The sequence below is a fragment of the Heloderma suspectum genome, chromosome 7 (genome assembly GCF_057233095.1).
Source record: "Heloderma suspectum isolate Gila_16-S chromosome 7, 16-S_ref, whole genome shotgun sequence".
NCBI lineage: Eukaryota > Metazoa > Chordata > Lepidosauria > Squamata > Helodermatidae > Heloderma > Heloderma suspectum.
Window position 1 is genome coordinate 4186064 of NC_139464.1, and position 23715 is coordinate 4209778.

General features: G+C 49.2%; 1 protein-coding gene across 5 annotated transcripts in view; it reads right to left on the bottom strand.

The window, feature by feature from the left end:
• Positions 1 to 242: 242 nt before the first annotated feature.
• CCDC136 (coiled-coil domain containing 136) overlaps positions 243 to 23715 on the bottom strand; it is a 44260-nt gene continuing 20787 nt past the window's right edge. Inside the window, exons 4-10 of one of the 5 annotated variants that reach the window (XM_084808909.1) lie at positions 20928 to 21305; positions 18824 to 18941; positions 12684 to 12966; positions 9471 to 9602; positions 9045 to 9188; positions 5827 to 5938; positions 1175 to 1374 (exon numbers count right to left, since the gene is read on the bottom strand). In XM_084808909.1, the coding sequence (XP_084665035.1) occupies positions 5837 to 5938; positions 9045 to 9188; positions 9471 to 9602; positions 12684 to 12966; positions 18824 to 18941; positions 20928 to 21305 (1157 nt within the window). In that variant the 3' untranslated portion in view covers positions 1175 to 1374; positions 5827 to 5836. Of the gene's footprint in view, positions 1375 to 5826; positions 5939 to 9044; positions 9189 to 9470; positions 9603 to 12683; positions 12967 to 18823; positions 18942 to 20927; positions 21306 to 23715 lie in introns of all 5 variants that reach the window. The other 4 variants (XM_084808914.1, XM_084808911.1, XM_084808913.1 and 1 more) reach the window with 4 other exon arrangements.

Here is a 23715-nt window from a genome sequence, read left to right on the forward strand (position 1 = left end):
CGCAGGACAGGAAGGCCTGGCGTGCTATGGTCCATGGGGTCACGAAGAGTCAGACACGACTGAACGACTGAACAACAACCACCACCTCTATTTGTGGGGACAGTTCCAGAAAGTAGCACTGGGTGACCATGCAATGGCACCCTGGCAGCTGTGCTGTGGGATACTGCAGGGCGCCGTCTTGTCCCCAGTGCTATTTGTCATCTATATGAAGCTGCTGGAGGTGGTCATGAGATCTGGGGTGACGCCCAGCTCTGTTTCTGAATCGGGAGCGGCCATGCATGTTCTGAACCGGAGCCTGGATGCAGTGATAGCTTGGACGAAGGCCAAGAAACTGAGACTGGATCCTGGCAAGACAGAGACTCTATGGGTGGCTGGCTCCTGGGTATGGGAACTGGGGGACTTGCCTGCCCTAGGCGGCTTGCACTCCCTCAGAAAGAACAAGCGCATGGTTTGGGGTGCTCCTGGTTTTATTGCTGTCATTAAACGTGAGGTCTGTGGAGAGGAGCACCTAGTACCAGCTTCGGTTGGTGTGCCAACTGTGCCCCTTCCTGGGCAGGGGCAGCTGGGCCACTGCAGTTCATGCACCGGTAACCTCATGTTTAGATTACTGCAATGCACTTGAAATGGGGCTGCCGTTGTGCGTGGCCTGGAAGCTGCAGCTGGTGCGGAATGCAGCAGCCAGGATGCTGAGTGGGGTGCCTGGCCGTGCAGGTATGACACCGGTGTGGAAGCAACTGCGCTAGCTCCCTATTGGCTACCGAGCCAGGGTCAAGGTCTTGTTGCTGGCATACGAAGCCCTGAACAGCTTGGGGCCGAGTTACCAGGCGGATCACCTTCCCCAATATAGTCCCTTACAATCACTAAGATGATCAATAAATCAACAAAGGAGGACTTGCTGGCTGAACCACAGCCAGCAGATTGCCATCTGGCGGCAACCCGGAAACAGGCCTTCTCTGTGGTGGTGCCCACCTTGCGCTGTTCCCTCCCCCTTGGTATGCAGGAGGTGCCAACTGTGACATGTCCTAGATGCCAGCTGGACTCATCTCTTCACCCAGAGCTTTCGTGATTGATTCTGCTGCCCAGTTTGTTTGCTGTTCCAATTTTAAATCTTTTAACTGGTTTGTATTATATTTTTTCTATGGTAAACCGCTATATATACCTTTTTAGACATGGTAAGCGGTCTAAAGGATTTATTGATTAAATAATGAAATAAAATAATAATATGTGGTCCTCTCTGCAAGGGGGCAGGGCAGGCAGGCAATCTCCTCCGGCCGACATCTAACTGCTGCTGAATCTTTTCAGCCATGGGTACAGAAGCAAGCCCCCGGCCAACGCGACAAACAAAGCAAAGGGCTTCATTCCTCCAACTGGAACCTGCATGAAAGTGGGGGTGGGGTGGGGAGAGAGACCGGGGTCAATGATGGAGTCCTGAAATCCTCTCCGCTCCATTCCCCTCTGTGCATTAGAGTTAACTGAACCACATTAACAGCCATTGAAGTGCATTGTGAAGTTATTTCTTTAACCATAGCTGTGCTCCTGAAAAGATGGTGGCGTTTAATCAGAAGGGGGCCTTCCCATTTTAGTTAGAACAGGTTGAGAAAGTTCTTCTCCAGTGGATTCATGCAAACTGAGCAACTGATCTTCCCACATATGTGCACACATACACAAACACAGGCCTTGAGCGAGTCTCTCTCTCTCTCTTTCTCTCTCTGCCTCGATTTCTCATCTGTAAGATAGGAAACCCATAAGAGCGCACAACTTGGGTGTGAGGAATTGGTCTTTTGCTGTGCGGTGACATGCCTCCAGTACCATGAGACCGGCCAAGCATTTTGGTTAGGGGATGGCTTTTGAAACCAGGCGTTTCCCAGTTCAAATCTCACCTCAGCCACCAACTCACCGGGCAGCCTTGCCCAGGCCAGCCTTTCTCAGACTTGGCTCCCCGCCTGCAAGATGAGGCCTGTCTTGCAGGACTGATCTCAGGATGACCGAGCCCATGTACAAGAAGCCATTGGAGCACTTCTGGCACCAGAGAAATACAACGCTATGAAGTTACGCATCCAAAATGTGACTCATCTACAGGAAGACCTTTGAAATGACCTCCTGGGTGCCAATGCCGGAGGGCAGGGCGGGCGGATGGGACACGTGTCTCCTTGGGCAACCCCACTGGTTCAACTCAGGCAATGCCTATTGTTCTGAACAATTCAGTGGGTCTCTGCACCATGAAAAGGCATAAATCCTTTTGCTCCTACGGCTGCTTGACCTGTGTCGTTGTCTATAGCGATGACAGAGGTATAAAAAGAGATATACCAACTTGTTGTAATCTCTTTCTGTACCTTTTTCTTAGATACTTCTGCACGTGGCCCTAAGCTATCTTGGATTCAATCTTAGATACATCTGCGTGTGACCCTTTAAACGTTGTCAAGGATCTACATCTTCTCTGCCTCCCGCCCTCATGACTGATATGGCACCTACTGTTTTGGGCCAATAAATTATTGGTTTAAGACAGGTTATGCACAAGATCAATGCACCAACACAGGGAAGCTTCTATTATGAAACCACCAGGTCAAGATCCATCACATGAACCAGCCCTAAGGCCACAACCTAACTGCCATTCAACTCCCTACTGGTTTGTCTCCTACCTATCCACAAGGAGCTATTTTAAATTTGCATGCATTTAAATTATGTTCTGCATGCTCCTGAAGAGACTGAGGACAAAACTAGATGTGATGTGGGCTCTGTGATAAGGGATCTCCTGCAGTTTCACAAAGTGCTGCTGGTGGCTGCTGGAGGGCTCAGACTGGATCAGGACCAAGGGTATGTCACTGGATAGGATTTCCATCCTATCCAATATCCAAAGCTCTCTGTGTGGACAACAAAAACTAAAACATGATAAACACAACCTATAGGATACCTGTATGTTTCCCCCGCAGGGCTAATAGCAGCTTTGGGAGGAGGGAGCAATTTTAAGCAAGGAAAACGGCATGGGGAGCAAAGGGTTAATCCCCTTGTGCCTCAAGGGGGAAGGAGCGTGGAAGGAGACGGTGGGAGCTTTTGGGTACTGCTGGGTGGCAGAGAAGGTCTCCCTTCTCTCCCTCACCGTGTATTTTACGCAGAGCCTGGGAGCTGCGGGCAAGCAGTTCTAGAGGCAAATGCTGCTTTCTTGAAAACAGGGGTCATTATTATGGGCTTTCCCAAAGGACTTAAAGAAACTTTCAAGAGAGATGAACAGAAGGAAGGGACCAAGGACAGTCTGTTTCAACCTCCTTTCTGAAAGGAGGGGCATCCACGGACCCATCAGCCTGTACCACCCATATCCCATGGGTGGCCCACAAAAAGCTGTCTCCAAAGCAAACAGCTCCAGAGGTCTCAGGCAAGCGAATCAAGCCACATGCTACAGGCCCTCAGAATCATCAATCAGTGGGGGGGACAACTCGTCCCTGACCTCAAACATGGCCTTGAAACAAGACCCAGGCACAAGCCAACCCTACACTGACCAATATCGGCAACAGAGGGCAGGGTTCAGCTGCCTTTGAGAATCAGGGGGAAGAGAACTAACCAGCTGTTGAAGGCAAAGAAGTACCAATCTTCAAACAGTACAGAGTTTAAATTATCATATATATTATCCTGTTGTGATCTTTACAAAGGTAGGTCAGTATTATTCCTAACGGGTAGGAAGCTGAGAGAGGGTGTGTGTGTTGCTGGTTAATTAACCCAAAATTTGCTGGGCACAGGCAAAGCGAGAGTGCTGCCTCCAGTGTGCTCCTCACGCCTGCTTTTGTTTTACAACCTACGATTGCCCCAATCATAGGTTGCTCTTGTGATGTCCGAACCCAGGCACTCTGGGTTGTTTGGGGCAATCATGGGTTAATTAACCCATCATTTGCCATTACATATAAACTGGGTCAGAGACAGGCTAAGAAAGGATGTTACCTAACACCAAATGGCCAAGGTGAGATTTGGATTGTCCTGATTTCCAACTCGGTCCCTTACCCACAACACTCCCCCTGCTGCTCTAGGATCCTGTTCCACCTCTGTTGCATCTGGTCACCCCAGCATAGCACCATACAGCCAGCCAGCCAGCCCCAAAGGAAACTGTATTGGGCCCAACTCTGTGCTATTCAACATCTGTCTCTAGTTCTGGAAGCTAATTAGAGGAATCTGAAGCACCTGGAAAACAAACAACACACCACATGCACAACTCCCTGGTCCCCACAGTAGTAGAGAATAGTCTGTCCAAAGGTTTCTGCTGAAGCTACAACCCAGACAGGGCCTGAGCGGGATTTGCAAGAGCTAGGAAGCAGGTCTCCTTCACCCTTCGCTCCTCTTCATGGCCCCTGAACTGCGGCTTCTACTCATTTGTTCTGCTTCAGCATTCTATGCTTTCAACCCTCCCCTGCTATTCCCAAAATACTAGTTTCCAAATGTGAAAATTATCCCACCCCCCATTGCCACCACAACTCCCACATTTTGAAACCAGAATAAAACATGCAGATTAACTACATGTGCAAATCTGCTGCATTTAAGATCAATCTGGTTGTGAAAGTAGATTTATTTTAAATAAACAGAATTCTAGAACCCACTAAGAAGTGTCAAGAACCCCACAGGTGGTAATAATAGGGGCAGCCCCTCTGCATCACAGAATGATGCACATAATGGAAGAATCCCTTCCTTCCTGCAAAGCTTCAAGGACCCTGGGAAATACTGATGCTTCCTCCAGAGCAATTTGCCCATTACTGGCCAACCTCTCTGATGTCATTCAAAGTGCATTAAGCATAACTGAACCACATTAAAGGCCATTTAAGTGCATGGTATAATTATTTCCACAGCACTCAGCAGGTGGCACTTATAACTTCATTTCAGTGCAGCATTCAAAAGCTCTACTTAAGAAATAGCAAGCCCTAGAGGCAGGGAGGGGAGGAATGCCCCATATGGGATGAAAAAATGGGGGAGACATGCTTAATCACACCTGCTCTATAGCAATAACGGCTACGAATACACTGACCCTCTTCAACAGTAAACATTTTCCTCTGCTAACGAGATGAAAAAGCATGTATATTTAAAACAGGTGCATTTGTTACATTTAAAGAAATATAATATTGTTTTGTTTTGTTTTTTAATCAGGATGCTGATTTTTTATTTTATATATTGGGTTGGATCCAAACTAGGTTACTTGAACTTACGTTCTAGTGAAATCAATGGGACAAATTAGTCATGACTTAAGTTAAATCCCTTTGATTTCTATAGGATCTAACCTGCTGTTTTTAACATCGGTTCTGTTAGCCTAGGCCTGAAAAGCAGAATATAAATATTTTAAATACAGTTAAATGGGTAGTTCTTAGCTCCCAGGGCAGATAGGGAGGGCCAGTCTGGGGCACAGTTCAGAATGCAGGGGGTCAGAGATGCTCTGGAATGCATCCAGTGAGGTTTTCAGATGCTGTCACTTGATCCCGGTAGGAGGGCGATTCCGGGCGTTAACTGACAGGTAGGCTGGCAAGCGCAGTACCCGAAGGAGGCTCTGTCACCTGTAAGGACAGTACAGAAGGTACCCAACCCATCCACACACTTCATTGCTTTTAGAAATTGGCTCATCCCTGCCCTGCCTCTGCCTCAGCCAGGAAGTTAATGCAACCGTCTACAAGTAATAATTGTGGGAAGGGGTGAGGCAGGAGGAGATTGGGGGGCGGGGTGAAAGATCACAGGAGCAGGGAGGACGTGACTGCAAGAGGTGGACAGAAAGCAACAAAAGTTGGGGAGAGGATAGGAGAAGTCTGGCATGCAAGTGGCCAAGGCAAAGCACAGCCCAGCGGAAGAAGCAGATATCAATACCTGATCAGGATTAGGAAGAGGTCTCGGCCCACCAGCACCAGAGCAGAGCCACTATAACAACCAGTCCTATGAGAGGGAGTGAGATCGTGGGAGGGTCAGGTGAATGTGGGACCTGGGAGGGGGGAAGCGTGGAATGGAGTGTGGAGGTGATGCCACAAATGCCACAAAAGGGAGATGAGCCGAGGCGGGGAAGGAGAAAAAAGAGAGAGAGAGATTAAATCACAGGGTCTCTCATCGGTTGCAAATTTAGGGGAGGGGCTCTCCAAGTTAGGACACACCCATGCTATAAACTGAGACCATTTTCAAACCTGCTTATGTGCTATGACTCCCAACTACAGAATTTGGGTGTTGTAGTTCTGGGAAGATGCCGACAGGGAATTCCCAGCACCCTCAGGATATGAAAATGCCCCAGGATTCTTTCGGACCATGTTTGGGAGCAATCACAGAAGTGCCCCTACATGAAAACATCTTGTAGCGACTGCAGTGTTTCCAAGCAGGATCCTAGATTCACAGGTCCAGCTCCAGAACGGCTGCATGCATGGCGTACCCTCATGTAATACCTCCATGCGGCAGCATGCACATGATCTGTTTTAAAAGCTCGTCTGGGAGCTTTTAATGTCATCTCTGAAGCAGCCTTGGGACATCTTCGCCCTGGCTCCTATTCCCCTTCCTGCCACAAGAGGGAGACACTAGGCACTCAGTAGATAGTGGGTATTCAATTTCCATATATCGGGAAAACAGAAGCTTTCCAAATGTTTAAAGATACAGCGATATTCCCTACTTTCATGTCACATCTTCCTTTTTGATTTCAAGAATGCAGGATAGGGCCTGCTAGATCAGACCTGCCCACTAGATGTTTTTGGGGAGCTCACAAGTGGGACTTGAAGGCAACAGAGCTCTCCTGTCTCTGCTCCTCAGCAAGTGGCATTCCGAGGCAGGCTGCTCCTAAACATCCAGGCTCCACGAAGCCTTCATCACCAGTAGCCAGCGACAGACCTTTGGTCCTCCGTGGATTTGCCTACTCCCCTTCTAAAGCCACCTGAGGTAGCTGCCACAGCCACGCCTTGTGGCAGCAAATGTCATAAAGGGATCATGCATTTTGCAAGCAGCGCAAATAAACTACACAAGAGTGCACCGTGCACAGATCTGTAGGTCATTCTATGGGAAACTGTAGCTCATCCCCACTTCTAGGTCTTTCAGTGACTGGCCATCTAATACAGTCAGGGCCAGAAATATTGGAACAAGGATAACTGTTTTGGCAGTTGGCCTCTGTACACCACCACATTGAAGTTGAAAGGAAACACACTCACATGAGAGCGAAGTCAGGACTTTCAGCTGTAATTCAAGGGGTGTGACAAAAGTGGGGCACTAACCATTCAGGAAGGACAGCCAGTGACATACACACGCCCCCATCATTGGTGGCTCATAAGTAATGGAACAAACCAACATCATTTCAAACTTAAGGATCACCTTTAATACCTGGATGAAAATCATTTGCTGTCAATGACTGCCTGAAGTCTGGAACCCATGGACATGACCAAATGCTGAGTTTCCTCCCTCAAGATGCTTTGCCAGGCCTTCACTGCAGTTGCTTTCAGCTGCTGCTTGTTTGTGGGTCTTTCTGCCTTCAGTCTTGTCTTCAGTAAGTGAGAAGCATGCTCTGTTGGGTTGAGATCAGGTGACTGACTTGGCCATTGGAGAACATCCCACTTCTTTGCCTTGAGAAACTCTTGGGTAGCTTTTGCTGTATGTTTTGGGTCATTATCCATCTGCAATATGAAGAGGTGTCCTGTCAGTTTGGCAGCATTTGGCTGAATATGAGCAGAAAGTATAGCCCTATGCACTTCAGAATTCATGCTGCTGCTTTTAGCAGCAGTCAGGTCATCAATAAACACCAGTGACCCGGTACCATTGGCAGCCATACATGCCCAGGCCATAACACTGCCTCCACCATGTTTGACCGATGAGGTGGTATGCTTTGGATCATGAGCTGTTCCTTTCCTTCTCCATACTTTTCCCATCATTCTGGCACAAGTTAATCTTGGTTTCATCAGTCCAAAGAATCTTATTCCAGAACTGGGCAGACTTTTTCAGGTATTTGCTGGCAAAGGCTAATCTGGCCTGTCTGTTCTTGAGCGTTACCAGTGGTTTGCACCTTGTTGTGAAGCCTCTGTATTTACATTCATAAAGCCGTCTCTTGACTGCAGATGTTGACAATGACATGCCTACCTCCGCAAGAGCATTTTTGACCTGGCTAGATGTTGTGAAAGGGTTCCTCTTCACTATGAGCAGCATTCTGCAGTCATCCACTTTAGTTGTCTTCTGTGGTCTTCCAGGCCTTTTGCTGTTGCTGAGCTTGCCAGGTGATTCCTTCTTTTTCAGGATGTTCCAAACTGTTGTGTTGGCCACTCCCACTGTTTTTGCTATCTTTCTGTTGGGTTTATGTTGTTTCCTCAGCCTAATGATGGCCTCCTTCACTCACATGGACAGCTCTTTGGACCTCATGTGGGGAGTTCCAGTGAACAGCTACCAAATGCAAATGTAACACTAAGAACCATCTCCAGGCCTTTTCTCTGCTTGCTTGGTCATGGGGTACCCAGGAAACAGGCCACCCCTGGCCATGCAGCTGCTTGTCAGCCATTCGTTCCATTACTTAGGAGCCCCCAACGATGGGTGTGTGTGTATGCCACTGGCTGTCCTTCCTGAATGGTTAGTGCCCCACTTTTGTCAAACCCCTTTAATTACAGCTGGAAGTCCTGACTTCGCTCCCATGTGGGTGTGTTTCCTTTCAACTTCAATGTGGTGGTGTACAGAGGCCAACTGCCAAAACAGTTATCCTTGTTCCAATATTTCTGGCCCTGACTGTAGGCCCTCCCGCTCCCTGGGCCCTCTGGACTTCATGGCACTCTGCTCCTGGACCAGCAGCTCACCCCCTTCAAGCTTTTGTTCTGGGCTTCTTCCTGTCCCCCTGTTCAACCAGTGTGATGACACCGAGACCAATTGATCTGGACTACCCTTGCCCAACTCTTGTGGCCCGACCCTGTGTGCACTCACGCAGAAGTGCGTCCTGCTCGGTTCAACAGGACACCTGTTCCAGTAGGGTTGCCCAGGATTGTAGCTGTGGTGAAATGGCCACCCAAGTCCCCCTGCCAGCTGCCTGCTGAGATGAGCAGCCTACGCCGCCTCCCGCCCCAGGCCGAACCGCTCTGTGGGATTACCCGTCCACCAGGCGGGATGTTGCCATTGAGCCTCCGGATCTCCTCCTTGCACAGACGCAGCTCCTCATGCAGCTCTTCCCACTCAGTGTGGCTGGTCTGGTCCTTGCTCTCTGTTTCGCGCAGATTGTGCTGGGATTCGTGGTACTGCCGGGGTGAGAAGAAGCCACAGAGGGTCAGCGTCAAGAAGTGCTCATTATCACCTTAGTCCAGCCGCCCCCAAGCTGGTACTCTCCAGTCGCCCCCAAGCTGGTACTCTGGGCTGCAACTTCCATCATCCCCAGCCAGCCCAGTCATGGGCGATGCTGGCTGTGAATGATGGGAGTTGCATCCAACACATCTGGAGGGCAGCAGGTTGGGGTCACTGAAGAACACCTCTTCCTTCTCCTAGGGCTTTTGCCCAATTCGTTATCAACAAAATGTTCATACCTCAATTCCATCTTTCTCCCCTGCTCTTGCAGTTTCTCCCACCTTTAGCTCACTTTCCCTATTTTCCCAGTCATTGTAGCTGGGCTGGTCCTTGCTCTCCGTTTCATGCAGGTTGCACGGGGCTTGCTTGCACTGCCAGGACAAGAAGAAGTCACAGAGGGTCAGCATCAGGCAGTCCCCATCATAAACATTCCTTGGCCCATCTTTCTGACACAGAGGAACCTCTCCTCTCGGGTCTCCTCTGCTACTACTCCTTTCTCTTTTCACCATGTTCCTTTATTCTTTCTGAGATCAACAGATCTGATTTACCTTACCTTCTCTGCCTCACATCTTTAAGCCCTCCTTCTGCCTGGGGTTTGTTTCCTTCCTGTTTTAAGCCTGCCCTTTTCCAATTTCTAATGGCAACAACATCTTTCCCTTGAGCGAGCCCCTTCAACTTGCTGATTATTGTCATCTCTCTTTCCTTCCTTTTCTTTCTAAAGTTCCTGAATGTTATCCTTTCTCCTTAAATGTATCTTGGATTTATCTCCTCAATCCCTAGCAGCATAGTTTGCAATCTGCTCATTCAACCAGATTTGATCTTCTATGATCCTCCAGGGTCCTTGACTTTTTCTTGCCATCACAATTATTTCATTGCTCTTTCTACATTTCTGTTCTCTTTCTTCCCTTTCCACTATCTGTCAGCATTCCACAAGTTTCATTGATCCCTCTTGGCTCTATCTATGATTAGCTCTTCTGATCTCAAGTATTGTTTCTGTGTTGGAGACCCTCAGCTCTACTGTTCTTCACCTGACCTTAGTCCTCCTTGCTTATCTAGGATTTCTCTGCTATTTCCTCCTGGATGATTTCTCATTTTTGAAGAAAGTAACAACTTGGATAAAACTGAGCTTCTGCCTATTCTCCTCTTCCCCTCTTTGTGCTAGGCAATTATATGGTTTCTTCACCCCTCAGTCTCATAACCTCACTGTTACACTTTCTTTCTCCCCATACCTCCACCCAATTTCACACCACCTCTTGTTCTTACCTTGGTAATATATAAATTTGCCCCTCTCTCCCTTTTGCTGCAACCCAACATCTTGTCCATCCTCTCATTATCTCTCCCATTGACTTTTGCATTGGCCTTCCTGCCTCTTCTCCCAACCATCTCCCCCTCCATCCTGAAGCCTGCAACTTGCCTCATCCGTTCTGTTCATCACTGTGACCAGGTTATTCCTCCTTTTTTCTGTTCCTGCCTTCATCTCATATGCTGTTTAAACTTTCCCTCCCCACATCTGCTCCCCTCTCTACCCTCTCTGCCCCTTGTGTTCTTTGGTCCTCTGGTCCCCCTTTCTTCCATATGCCCCTCCTCTGTCCACCCATTCTCCCGTTGCTGCTTCCTGCCATCAGAACTCGCTAGCTCCCAACTTCCATTGGGCTCCTTCTGCTGCAGTATTCTAAACTCACCTCTTCACACTGGCATTCTCCTCCAGTCAATCCCACACAGTTGCCTTTTCTCTCTGTTCCCCTTCCCCACCCCCTTTGTGGATCTTGCCCTACTTTGATTGTGAGCCTGAGCCAAGGTCCCTGTCTTATCTCTGATGGAGGAACCTAGTCCCAGCGGCAGGGCTGGCGTCAAGGGTAGGCATGGCTGGGCAATTGCCAAGGACTCGCACCCCAGCAAGGGGCCACTGACAAGAACTTCCTGGAGTTGCTCCTCCTCTTCCCCATGGCAAGCTGCTTATTCCCCTGCCTCTTGCTCTGGCCCAGACAATGGTGCTCAGGAGACGGAGGAGCAGGAGATGCCGCGGCCTCCTTGCTCCCTGGATCTCTGCTTGTCAAGCAAGCAAGCAGGAACCATGATGAGAAACAGGAGGAGGGCTTATGGAGTGTCTTGTCCAAGGGCCCTCAGAAACCTGGAGCTGGCACTGCTCAGTAGGGACTCTAGAAATCAGGGGTGCTCAACCTTTTTCGGGTGGGGGCCACATCAGCTGTTGGGATCTACTGGGGGCCACACATGAAAATGGAGCATGCCCAGCGACACGCAGGGTCTGGATTAAAATTCAGTTTGCAAATATACTTTTTCATTAGCATCCCTCCACCTTTAACTCTAATTAGCAGTTTGCATTTCATTTGAAAAGTTCTTTACTCTGAGAGCATTTCTACACCAGCCTAAAATCCCGCATTTAAAACGGGGCTTTCTGCTTCCATTTTAAATGCAGGATCACAATGGACTCCCTTTACACGTGCTTCCTTTCCCCCCCTTTCCCCCTTATCTGAGTCTTCCATATGTTTCAATATAGAGCTGCTAGATGGCGCTGTGGTCTAGCTCCTCTTATTGCGGGTTTTCCTTTTTCATGAGGGAACTCCAGCAGAACTCAAGCGCTGTAATTTGATAGCTCATTATCTCTGATCTTTTCGACAATGGAATAAAGGTCATTTAGTGTGGGAGACGCCCTGGAGGTTGACGGCATCATCTAAAGGACCCACAAACGTCTGTGAGTAATCAATCTCAATAGCAGGATAAAAGCTCTGTGTGAAGATGGCCTTAGTCATTCCATCCCTTATCTTTGTTATCATCTATGTTTTTTATCCCGTTTTATTTTTCTTTCTTTCTTTACGCCTTTCTCTCAGTTTGGAAAGCTGCATTTTGCTTTGCCTCCTGGTGGAAGCAGGAGCCGCAAGTGCCGGCAACTGCAGTCAGCCTGTGGCAGACTGTCTTCCAGAGACAATCTGGAAGATGCTTTTGGAGGGCTGTAGGGTTCCTGCCAGAGAAACCCTCTTCTGAGAGTGTTCCTAGAACCAAATGAGCCACACATGCGCCCCACAAATTAACCATCATATGCAGTCAGAAACGGATCCCTGGGGATGGCAGGGTTGCTAGGCAAGACTTGGGGGGCTGCTGGGGCCTCATAGCCCATGCTTTTTGCACCCCGGCTATAAATAATAACTGGGCTTTGAATTCAGGACATCCTGATTCACAGATCATGCCCTTAATGAGAGTGCTGAATGAGCTGTTAGAATTCCCCTGACCCTTCACAGGGCAGCCCTTCCCAGGTTCCTTGGAGGAAAACAGTTTAAAAACAGCTGAGGTTGGTGGTGCAGCAGAGCCCTGAGCCACTTCCCCAGGGAGTGTGAGAGCTCTCGATGGCACCCCATACCAGGCGACCTTAAGAAGGTGCCACCTTTATGGGGGCCTAAACATAATTTTAAATAAATTGAAATAAAAAATAATACTTGGGCCTGGTCCAGCTCCACCTCCTCCTCTTCCTCCTCCTCCTCCACCCTCTTCAGCTGGTCCCGCACTTCACATGCACTTTCTTCCATCAGCTTTTCCATCCTGTCATCTTCATAGTCGCAGGCCGTGCCCACGATCTCCACGGACTTGAAGGAGACGCTGCCGGTTGAGTGGAGGGTGTTTCGCCTTATGGAACAGCGGCGGTCTGTGCTCCACTCCACATCAAAGTCTAGGGACGGTGAATTATCCAACTTGCTTCTGGATCTGTCAGGGGGAAATGCACTGAGAGGGAGATGGATGCAAAACTGCTTAGGGAAGAGGGGTGATACAGGATACGTAGATGTGAGGGAGAAAGATTCAGGATTTGACCTTTAAAACCCTATATGGTTCCGGCCCAGCCTATCTCAAGGAGCGCCTCCAGCAACACCAGACAGGCCGCTTAACAAGATCAGCCTCAGATGGCCTTCTCTCTGTCCCATCAGCCAGGACAGCTAGACTGGTGGGGACGAGGGAGAGGGCCTTCTCTGTGGTGGCCCCCACTCTGTGGAACTCCCTCCCTAGGGAACTCCGTCATGCCCCCTCTTTAATGAGCTTCCGTCGTGCATTAAAAACGTGGTTGTTCAGGCAGGCATTTGGGGTGGGTTAGGGTATTTAAAAAAAAAAAATTATGGTAAAATTTTATTGTTTTAAATTGTTTTATGGTGGGTTGTACATCGCCCAGAGTGGCTGGGTGACCAGTCAGATGGGCGATTAATAAATTCAATAAATAAATAAATATAGGACATGTCAGGAACTGCTTTGTCTTGGAAAATCTGCTGCTGCCAGTCAGGGTGGGCACTACCAGACTCTCACAGAGCATCCACAGAACCTCACAGTTGGAAGGAGCTTATCTAATCTAACCCCCTGCTCAATGCAGACTGGTTGGATCTCACTTAGTAGAAGGCAGCTTCAGAGATGCCTGGAGACCCCAGAGAAGCTGCTGCAAGTCACAGCAGACTGACTGGGCTAGATGGACCAATGCTCTAAGGCAGCTTCACATGTCCCTACCCTCACATGTATCCTGCATTTTAACAAACTGAAGTTCTCCACTGAGAAAAGCTCAATCTTGCAACCTGTGTATATGATGCAACTCAGCCTTCCCCAACCTGTTGCCCTCCAGATGTTTTGGGCTACAACTCCCAGTGTTCCTGACCATTGGCCATGTTAGCTGGGGCTGATGGGAGTTGAATTAAGCAAGCTTACATAATTTTTCTTTTTTTGCACAATTTATTCTGCCATGTTTCTACAATGTTTTATATAATTTATTCTTGTTTTGCTAGTCATGGTGGAGGGGAAAACAAGGAGCTACGCAAGGAAATTTTGCCCTAACTAGTGGAAATTTTGTTTAGCTACCTCTCTGGCTTCTGAGATTTCAGCTTTGTATCCTTGAGGGCTAGAAACTTGCTCTTAAAAATAAAAATTTAAATAAGGAAAGCTTAGATTCTCAAGAAAGTGAATTCTGCACCCCATACCCCATTCTGCACATTTTTTGTGCTACCTGAAAATGAGACAAGCAAAATGGTTTCCACCCCTAGCTAGTATCCCAAAACACACACACATACCTCCAGGGGCCAGTTTGAGCCCAGTTTGAGAACATTAATCTGCCATTATCCCCCACCCCTCACAGCCTGCCTCCAAGTCATGCCAGTGCCTGACACCCAAGGAGCAAAGAAAGCCTGGGATCTCAGGAGGAGGGAAAAGGCTCAACCCGTTTCCTAAATCATCCAATCCCATTTTGAACCTAGTGAGGCTCTTTGCTCCCACAACTTATACAGCAGGGGTGGAGAACCTATATTTAATTAATTAATTAATTAATTAATTAATTACATTTCTTAATGGCCCATCTGGCTGGTCACCCAGCCACTCTGGGCAATTGTATCTAAATCTAATTGTTTTAGATTGTACAATAATTGTTTTAGATTGTACAAACAATCTAAAACAGTAACATTAAACATTAAAACATCATATTCTAAAAATACCCTAACCCACCCCAAATGCCTGCCTGAACAACCACGTTTTTAATGCACAACGGAAGCTCATTAAAGAGGGGGCATGGCGGAGTTCCCTAGGGAGGGAGTTGCACAGAGTGGGGGCTACCACAGAGAAGGCCCTCTCCCTCATCCTTACCAGCTTAGCTGTCCTGGCTGATGGGACAGAGAGAAGGCCATCCGAGGCTGATCTTGTTGAGCAGCCTGTCTGGTGTTGCTGGAGGCACTCCTTGAGATAGGCTGGGCCGGAACCATATAGGATTTTAAAGGTCAAAACCAACACCTTGAATTTGGCCCAGAAAACATCTGGTAGCCAGTGCAACTCCTTCAGTACCAGAGTGATGTGATCATGCCGGTGGCTGCCTTTAATCAGGCAAGCTGCCACGTTCTGTACCAGCTGCAGCTTCCCAACCATCTTCAAGGGTAACCCCACATAGAGTGCATTACAGTAGTCTAGACGAGAGGAGACCAGGGCATGTACTATCGATGGGAGCAGACGGTTGGGAAGGCAGGGGTGCAGCCGCCGTATCAGATGGAGTTGGTACAGCGCTGTCCGGCTCACAGCTGACACCTGAGCCTCCATGGACAGCTGGGAGTCTAAAATGACTCCCAAACTGCGGACCTGCTCTTTCAAGGGTATTCATACCCCATTCAACACCAGGTCAACATCCCCCAACCTCCTCTTGTCTCTCACCAAAAGTACCTCGGTCTTGTCAGGGTTCAGCTTCACCTTATTCCTCCCCATCCAGCCACTCACTGTCTCCGGACATTTGGACAGGGATTCTACGGCCAACCTTGATGAGGATGTGAATGAGAGGTAGAGCTGCGTGTCATCCGCATATTGATGACACTGCACCCCAAACCTCCTGATGATAGCCCCCAGCGGCTTCACATAGATGTTAAATAGCATCGGGAAGAGGATGGAACCCTGTGGCACCCCACAAGTGAGCGGGCATGGGTCCGAAACCTCCTCTCCCAGTGCTACCCTCTGGTACCTGCTGGAGAGGAAGGACCGGAACCACCGCAATACAGTCTCTCCAATGCCCAACCCCTCCAGGTGGTCCAGGAGGATACCGTGGTCAATGGTATCAAAAGCCGCTGAGGTCAGGAGAACAAGGAAGGAGCATTCGCCCCTATCCAGAGCCCTCCTCATGTCATCCACCAAGGCGACCAAGGCCATTTCTGTCCCATGCCCAGGCCTGAAGCCCGACTGAAATGGATCTAGATAATCGGCTTCTTCCAAGTGTGCCTTCAACTGCATCGCCACCACCCGCTCAATCATCTAGCCCCAAAATGGCAGATTTGAGACTGGGCGAAAGTTGTTCAAAACTTGGGGATCCAAGGAGGGCTTTTTTAAGAGCGGTCTTATCACTGCCCCTTGAGGGCTGATGGCATCACTCCCTCCTCAAGGGAGGCGTTCACCACTGCCCTGATCCCCTCACCCAAACTCTCTCTGCAGCTCATAATGAGCCAAGATGGGCAAGGATAAAGCAAGCAGATGGTCAGCTTTACAGGTGAAAGCCCTTGTCCACTTCATCAGAAGGAAGAAGCTGGAACCGATCCCACAAAACCGGTTTGCCACAGGCTGCCTCTCGATCACTAACTGTATCCACAGTGCACGGAATAATACTCCTGATCCGATCAATTTTATCTGCAAAGTGCCTTGCCAAGGCTTCACAGGAGGCCTTGCAATGCTCCAGCGGTTCCGCAGCAACTGGACCAACCAGGATCCGGACCACTTGGAACAGCCTCCTGGGACAGCACTCTGCAGACGCGATAGAGGCAGCATAATATCCCTTTTTTTGCTGCCTTCATCGCCACATGATGGGCTGAAGTTACAACTCTAGCCAGTGTCTGATTGTCTTTGGAGTGAGGCTTCCACCACTGGCCTTCTAAACGTCTCACCTCCTGTTTCAGAGCTCATAAGCGCGGATTGAACCATGGTGCAGTCTAAGCCCTGTTCAGGGGGAGTGGGCATTTCAGAGCCACACGATCTAATGCCCCAATGATTGCGGCATTCCAGCCACCCACCAGGATCTCAACCGAGTGGCCATTTGCGTGCTCCAGGGAATCCCCAAGCGCGTTCAGGAATCCATTTGGATCCATAAGACGCCTGGGGCAGACCATTTTAATGGGTCCTCCACCCCTGCAAAGGGGTTGTGGAACCAAGAAGTCCAACGTCACCAGATCTGACCATGACAAGGGGGTGCTGAATATACCCCCGACTTCCAGATCACTCCCCGCTTCTCCAGAAACCAACACAAGGTCTAGCACATGACTGGCTACATGGGTGGGCTCAGTTGGAATAGCGTACAGCTCCCCGGAAACCATGGTCTCCATGAAGTCCCAAGATGCCCCCATGAGGACAGCCTCTGAACATACATTGAAGTCCCCCAATATTGGTCCAGGGACCAAATTATCCCCCCAGACCAAGCTGGTGGGCCAGATGGTGTGAAGAGGGCAGGGCCCCACCCTGAAGCCCTGCCCATGACATCCTCCTTGCCCAACTGGGACATGAGCAGTACACAAAGAAGGGGTCCCCTTGTCATCTCCCACTTGCAACTGGAGTTAACAAAGGGATTCTTCTCCCCACTGCCGCCTTCTCAAGCACTCTGTTGCCTCCAGGTCAGGGGACAGGACATGGGGAGGGGCCCACAGATGGTGCCCAACCCTCTGGAGGCCAGATTGGGAACTTCTATGGGCCAGGGCAAGCCCATAGGTTGGTACAGCTCCTATGGACATTCAGGATTCAGAGCTCTTCATTTCACAGTTGTCATCCCAGGTTTGTTTTCTTAACATCACTTCCCTGCCTATGAGTACAAGGAACTTCAGCCCCCTTGATGACCACCAGAGTTGGTTTGTCTCGCTTCTTCACCACGGACCCATTTGCCTGGTGGGAGGGTCAAAGGCCCGATAGCAGAGCGCATGCTTCCCTGCAGCTTCAATATCTGGCATCCCCAGTTAAAAGAATCCACGCAGCAGGGCAAGAGAAGAGCTTGAACTGAGGGCCCACCTAGGCATGATGTTAAATGTGCCTTTGCCTTTAACATGCCCATTTTTAAAAAAGCAATCTGTTGGGCAGAGGCTCATAATTGTTTGGATTCCTGCAGGCAGAGGGGGGAATTAATCCTTTCCTCCCCTGCAGTGGCACTGAGGAAAATCCTTATCAGCACTCCCACACACGCACCAGATGTTATTTGCATTGTTTTAAAAATGGGCATGTTAAATGTGAAGATGATGAATTTAATGTCACGTCTAGACTACAGATGTATGGACTGTGTAAAATCCGCTCTGTCTGTGTTTTGCGGATTGTCAGGTGCCTTTTGTTCCGTTGTCCGCTCACAGAAGGATGCGAATATTTTTTTTCCATCATGCAGAAAAATACGCAAATAATTACATAAGTATTTACATAATTTACCTAAGTATGTAACATTTAGCATATCGTCCCCCATTCCATTCAACATTCCTCAGCAGAAACTTGCGTATTTTCCTACAAATTTATATGTGCAAATTTCGGGAAAGAAAAAAACTCATCCGAAAGTCCACAGACTCCACACAGCCTGAGGGGGTCATTCCGCAGCAGATTCCACAGGTCGGATGCTTAGAAATCCGAGCTCATTTTAGTCCATCTCGAATTTCTCCAGCATCCCTGGTCTAGACTGGCTTTGAGACTCTGGAGACCCTCTGCAAGCCAGAGTAGAACAGCCTTCCCAACCTGTTGCCCTCCAGATGTTTTGGACTACAACTCTCATGCCATGGCCATGCTGGTAGAGGATGATGGGAGTTGTAATCCAACAAATCTGGAAGGTAGCAGGTTGGGGAGACAATATTAGGATGGATGGACAGTATGAGGGAGCTCTGTGTGTCCATGTGACTTTCCCCCTTCCTATTTTCTGAAGGTAGAACAGTCTTTTGCAGGCTCCCCCAACCGGCTGCTCTCCAGATGTGTTGGCCTGCAACTCCCATCATTCCCAGCCTGAACTGCAGTCCAAGCCACCTGGAGGGCAGCCGGCTGAGGGAGGCATCCCTCTCCCGTCCAGAATGACTCTGTCTCGTCCAGCCCTGATGCAACCCAAGTGACACCCACACAAGCCCCAAACATTGAGACTCACCTATACTTTATGGCCTCAAGTCTCTCCAGCTGATGGACCATTGTCCTGTTGCTTTTCTGCAAGATCTGGTACTCGTCACTGAGGTCCTGGTACTGCTCTCGCAAGGTGCTGAGCTCCTCTGCAAAGCACACAAACGCAGGTGAAACACAGCGCCATTCGCTGAGAGCAAGTTCTAAGCCCTTTCCCCGGTGCTATAGCTGCGCATGCAGCTCCAGAGATTTCAAGATACATCCAACCTGGATGACTCAAGTCATGGAACAAAAGCTGCTTAGGCTTAGACTGTTGGATCTGTGCTCTGCAAAGCCCAACTGAGAGGCGGGCATCAAACAGTTCCTGCAGCCTGAAGTTCTTTTGCTTTTGCTTTGAAGACGAAAGCTGAGGACGCACTTCCTGCAGGGGGAGCACTCTGCTGGCTGAGTGGCGGTGTGTGCGGGGCTTGAACCCTCTCGCCCTCTGGAGAGCCCTCTGTGCTGCCTTTGCTGGAAAAGTAGTTGGTGCTTCTTGGATAGAAGAGAGGGAACAATGAGCAGCATCTACAGTGTCGGAGACCAGTGGGGCAGGGGTGTGTGGAAAATGTAGCCTGACTCCTATACCCCAACCTTCCTCAACCAGACATCTTGGACTGCAACTCCCAGCAGCCCTGACCATTGGCCATGCTGGTTGTGGCTGATGGGAGTTGTAATCCAAAGCACCTAGAGCAGGGGTAGGCAATCTGGTGCCCTCCAGACGTTTTGGACCAGAACTCCCATTAGCCTCACCCAGCATTGCCAGTAATCAGGGCTTATCAGTGTTATAGTCCAAAACATGTGGAGAGCACCAGATTGCCTACTCCTGCTCTAGAGGGACCCAGGTCAGGGAAGACTGCTATGCACTCTAACCTGATGGTAAGTCCCACTGGACCCAGTTGGGTTCAGAATCCTATACAGCATCCTACACACGCTGACTTGGGCGTAAGCCCTATTATTGAACATGCTGGGACTTATTTCTGAGTACAAATGCAGAGGATCACCGTACAAGAAACCAGTTACATGATGATGGGTGGCTTCCCTTTAAAAACCTTAAAAACGTATAGGATTCTTCGCAGCTGCTCTAAAGGCAGCACTTTGCATTCCCTGCAAGAACACGACACAATGCTGGCTGGGGCATGGAGAATTGTAGTCCAACACCTCCGGAGGGCACCAGGTTGGGGAAGGCTACAAGATGTCAAAGAGTCCCCTGTCCCCAGTTTAAAATGCGAACACAAAGACCATCCACCAGGCTACCTCCCACAGCTTGCATCCATTACATGTCAGGGGATTTCTCTAGGGCAGCCTTCCCCCAGCTGGTGCCCTCCAGGTGTCTTGGCTATAATGGACCTGCTGGCTGGGGATGAGGGAAATCGTTCCGTGCATCTGGAGGGCACCAGGTGGGGTAAGGGAGGGAACTCTGACCTCCTCCCACCTGCTTTTGGTTACAGGAGCACTTATGGAAGAAAGCGACCACAAAGCTTATGCCATAATAAATTTGTTAGCCTTTAAGATGCCACAAGGCAACCATTGCTTCCATACAGAGGGCTCCTAGAGCAACCAATCAAAAGGCCTCACACAGCTATTCCATCTTTTCCTCCTTAAGTGGTTGTTTTCTGGAAAGAAAAAAAGACGGAAGAAGCAATGGGAAAACATGCGAGGTACACATTGGAGACGTCATCACCTGGAACCCCGGTAAAATCCCATGAAAGAGGCAGGGCGATTGCATGCTAAAAGCCTCACCTGGAAGCACCCTCTGTATTGCTTTTCCTGCAGCAAACTGACACAGCTACCCCTCTGGAAATTATGGAAGAGGAGCGAGGTAAGAGCCCTGGGCCTGGGTTGTTGACTTTTTCAGCACATTTTAGCTCAATCTCCCCCGATCCTGGTGCCCTTCAGATGGGTTGGACTGAAATTCCCACTGTCCCCAGCCAGAGGATAATGGCAGTTGTAGCCCAACACATCCAAAGAGCCCCAGGTTGGGGAAGGCTGCTTTCAGCCTCCTTTTCACCCATTGGTCATTTCAACAAATCACAGGCAAGAGGGAGTCCAAGGGTGCTACCCCAGGATGACTGACTGCATAAAGAGGACCAAAGTACCTCGGAGCCTGAGCACCTCGTCTGAAGCACTGGAAAGCCGTTCGTCAAAGTGCGACACAGTGTGCACCTCCGGAGGGGGCTGGCTGTCTCCGGTGCCTGGTCCCTGCTTCATGCTGATCTCGGCGCGCAGGGCAGTGATCTCCATGTCATACTCGTTGCGGACATGCTGCACACGCTCCAGCTCTGCTTTCAGCCGGCAAATCTCCTCCTGCAGCCCTGCAACCTCGTTCTCGTGCAAGGCCGCAGCCTCCTCAGCATCCAAGCGCAGGCTGTGGATCTCCTCGTTGGCTTCCTGCAGCTCCTGCTGAAGATGGTCTACCTCGACATCCTTCTCATCTTCTAGTGCATCAAACTCATCCTTCAGAGAACGCATCTGAGCTGGACGGGGCAAGAGGGGTGTGAGGGTGAGAAGGCAGGGCCTTTGAAACGGGGAATATACTTACTTTCTAACCATGTTCCAGACAAGTCATGAGGCAGAACCTGGCCTACTCATTTAGATGAGCTCCAATGCCCTCTTAAAAAGCCCCAGATGAGGCCAGCCGTCTCTCTCTCAGGAGAAAATTCCAGAGAGCCACCACAGAGAAGGCCCACTTTCAACCGCCGGCCAACCTTACTGATTCTGGTGGCGGCCCAGTGAACAGAGCCTCTGAAGATGATCTTAAACACGGGCAGGTACATAGAGGTGTAGGTGGCCCTTCAAATAACCTGGACCCAAACCATTTAGGGCTTTAAGGTCAAAACTAGCACTTTGAATCGGGTCCAGAAATGCACTTGCAACCAGTACAGCTGGTACAGGGCTGGCGTAACATGATCTGACCATGTAGCCTCAACGAGGACTTGGGCAGCCACATCCTGTATAAGCTGAATCTTCCGCGTCATCTTCAAAGCCAGCCCCACACAGAGTGCAGTCCAGCAGTCCGGTCTGGATGTAATTAGGGCAGGGGGAGGCAACATGGTACCCGTGGGCACCCATGTGCCCTCAGACACATTTCTTGGTGCCTGCCAAGATGCCCTACCCCTCCCACTTTTATAAAAAATTTTAATACCACATTTTCACACTGACAGCTGGGATTGCTGTGAAATAGGTTTCTGTTGGTGCTGAAGACTGTGAATTCAAAGGAGTTGTTCAGTGTCTTGGGGCTCAGACCCCACCTTTGGCTTGTACTCAGTCTTTTGGGCAAGTTGCTTGTCCTTTGCCATGCCTCCCACGGCAGCCATTTTGTGGTCGTGCCCAGGAGAGTTTATCAAATTGCCACATATGCCCACAGCCCATAAAGGCTGCCTTTATTTTGGTACCAACCATAGTTGAGAAAAGGCACTGTGACTTGGCACTGTCACCTGGGCTTCCACAGTCAGTGACAAGTCCAGAAGGACCCTAAGCTACTAACTTCCTTCTTGTAGGGGAGTGCAACCATGTCTAGTGCCAGATAAATCCCTCAATCCAGATCAGGAAATTTCCCCCACCCAAAGTACTTGCGTCATGTTTGGATTAAGTTTCAGTCTAGATACAGGGAAATTCATCCAATGTGATTGACTGGCAATAGATTCAGAACTGACAAAAGGAAGTATGTCTATCCATCTATTTACAACGATAACTAAACGGAGCCTCCAAGTCCAGAGGCAGTATTACATATTATTTATTTACTGGTTTCTTTGTAATACTTGTATACCACTTAATATAATAAAATATCTAAGCAGGCAAAGCAAGTACCAGGTACTGGGAGGACAAAGAACAGGAGACAGTTATGAATTTGCCAAGAGTGTCTGGCTGGCTGCTTTTGGAAACAGAAAACTGGACTAGATGGGCCTGTGGTGATCCTGTCCATCAAAGCAATTCTTATGTTTATCCACACTTGTATTAATCGGGGAAATCCCACTAACTGCGGGGAGGGTGTCAAATAACAGCACAGACACACCAAAGTCAAAATACATTTTAACAGACTTTTTTTTTTACCAATTTCGAACTGGGATTTATTCAGCATTATAGGGAATAACCAGCACCTTGAAATAAACCTGGAAACTAACTAGAAGCCCCTGCAGACTGAAAAAAGCAGTGTTGTCTAGTGGTTAGAGTACCAGACTAGAGCCATGAAACCCAGCGTCATATCCCTACTGAGGCAGAGAAATCTAAGCCACAGTAGTAAAAATGTAAGAAAATGGCAAAAGGCTGCTAAAGCTGGTCTATTTCTCATTTTGTATATACATCCAACAACACCACTCGACTGCAAAGTCAGGATTATCTCAGGTTATTTGGAGTTTGTTATCCTGCACCATTAAGCCTTTCTGCATTGGAAAGGAATTCTAGAGTGCTTCAACTGCACCTGGTCACTCTCACTCTCACAGCTTTGTGTCTCCTTGAAAAACTCTATAATTCAACCACTTACCGCTGTATGGCAATGATGATAAGCCCTTTTACTATGTATGTGGTCCCCATCACCACCAAGATCAACTCCCCCACCCCCAAAGCAGAGCACGGGGGAGGCTGCCTCTCTTTGGGAGGGGTGCATGATGGAAGAGTGACCCACTGCTGGGATGGAACTGGATGGAGATGGGTAAGGACTCCCTGAATTGGTCAGTGTGGTGGAGTTGGTGACTCCAGGAACACTGAGTGAAGGCAGAGCTGCGTGGTTAATGGGGGGGGGGGGAGAGCAGAGTGCTGAGCAAGAGGCTCCTGGAAAGGATGAGGCACCTTTTGGTGTGGCCAGAGGCATATGGCAACAGCAGGGCTGAGTGGAATGTAACCCAAGGATTGCGCTTGACACCCCAAACCCCACTGTTTGTAAAACAC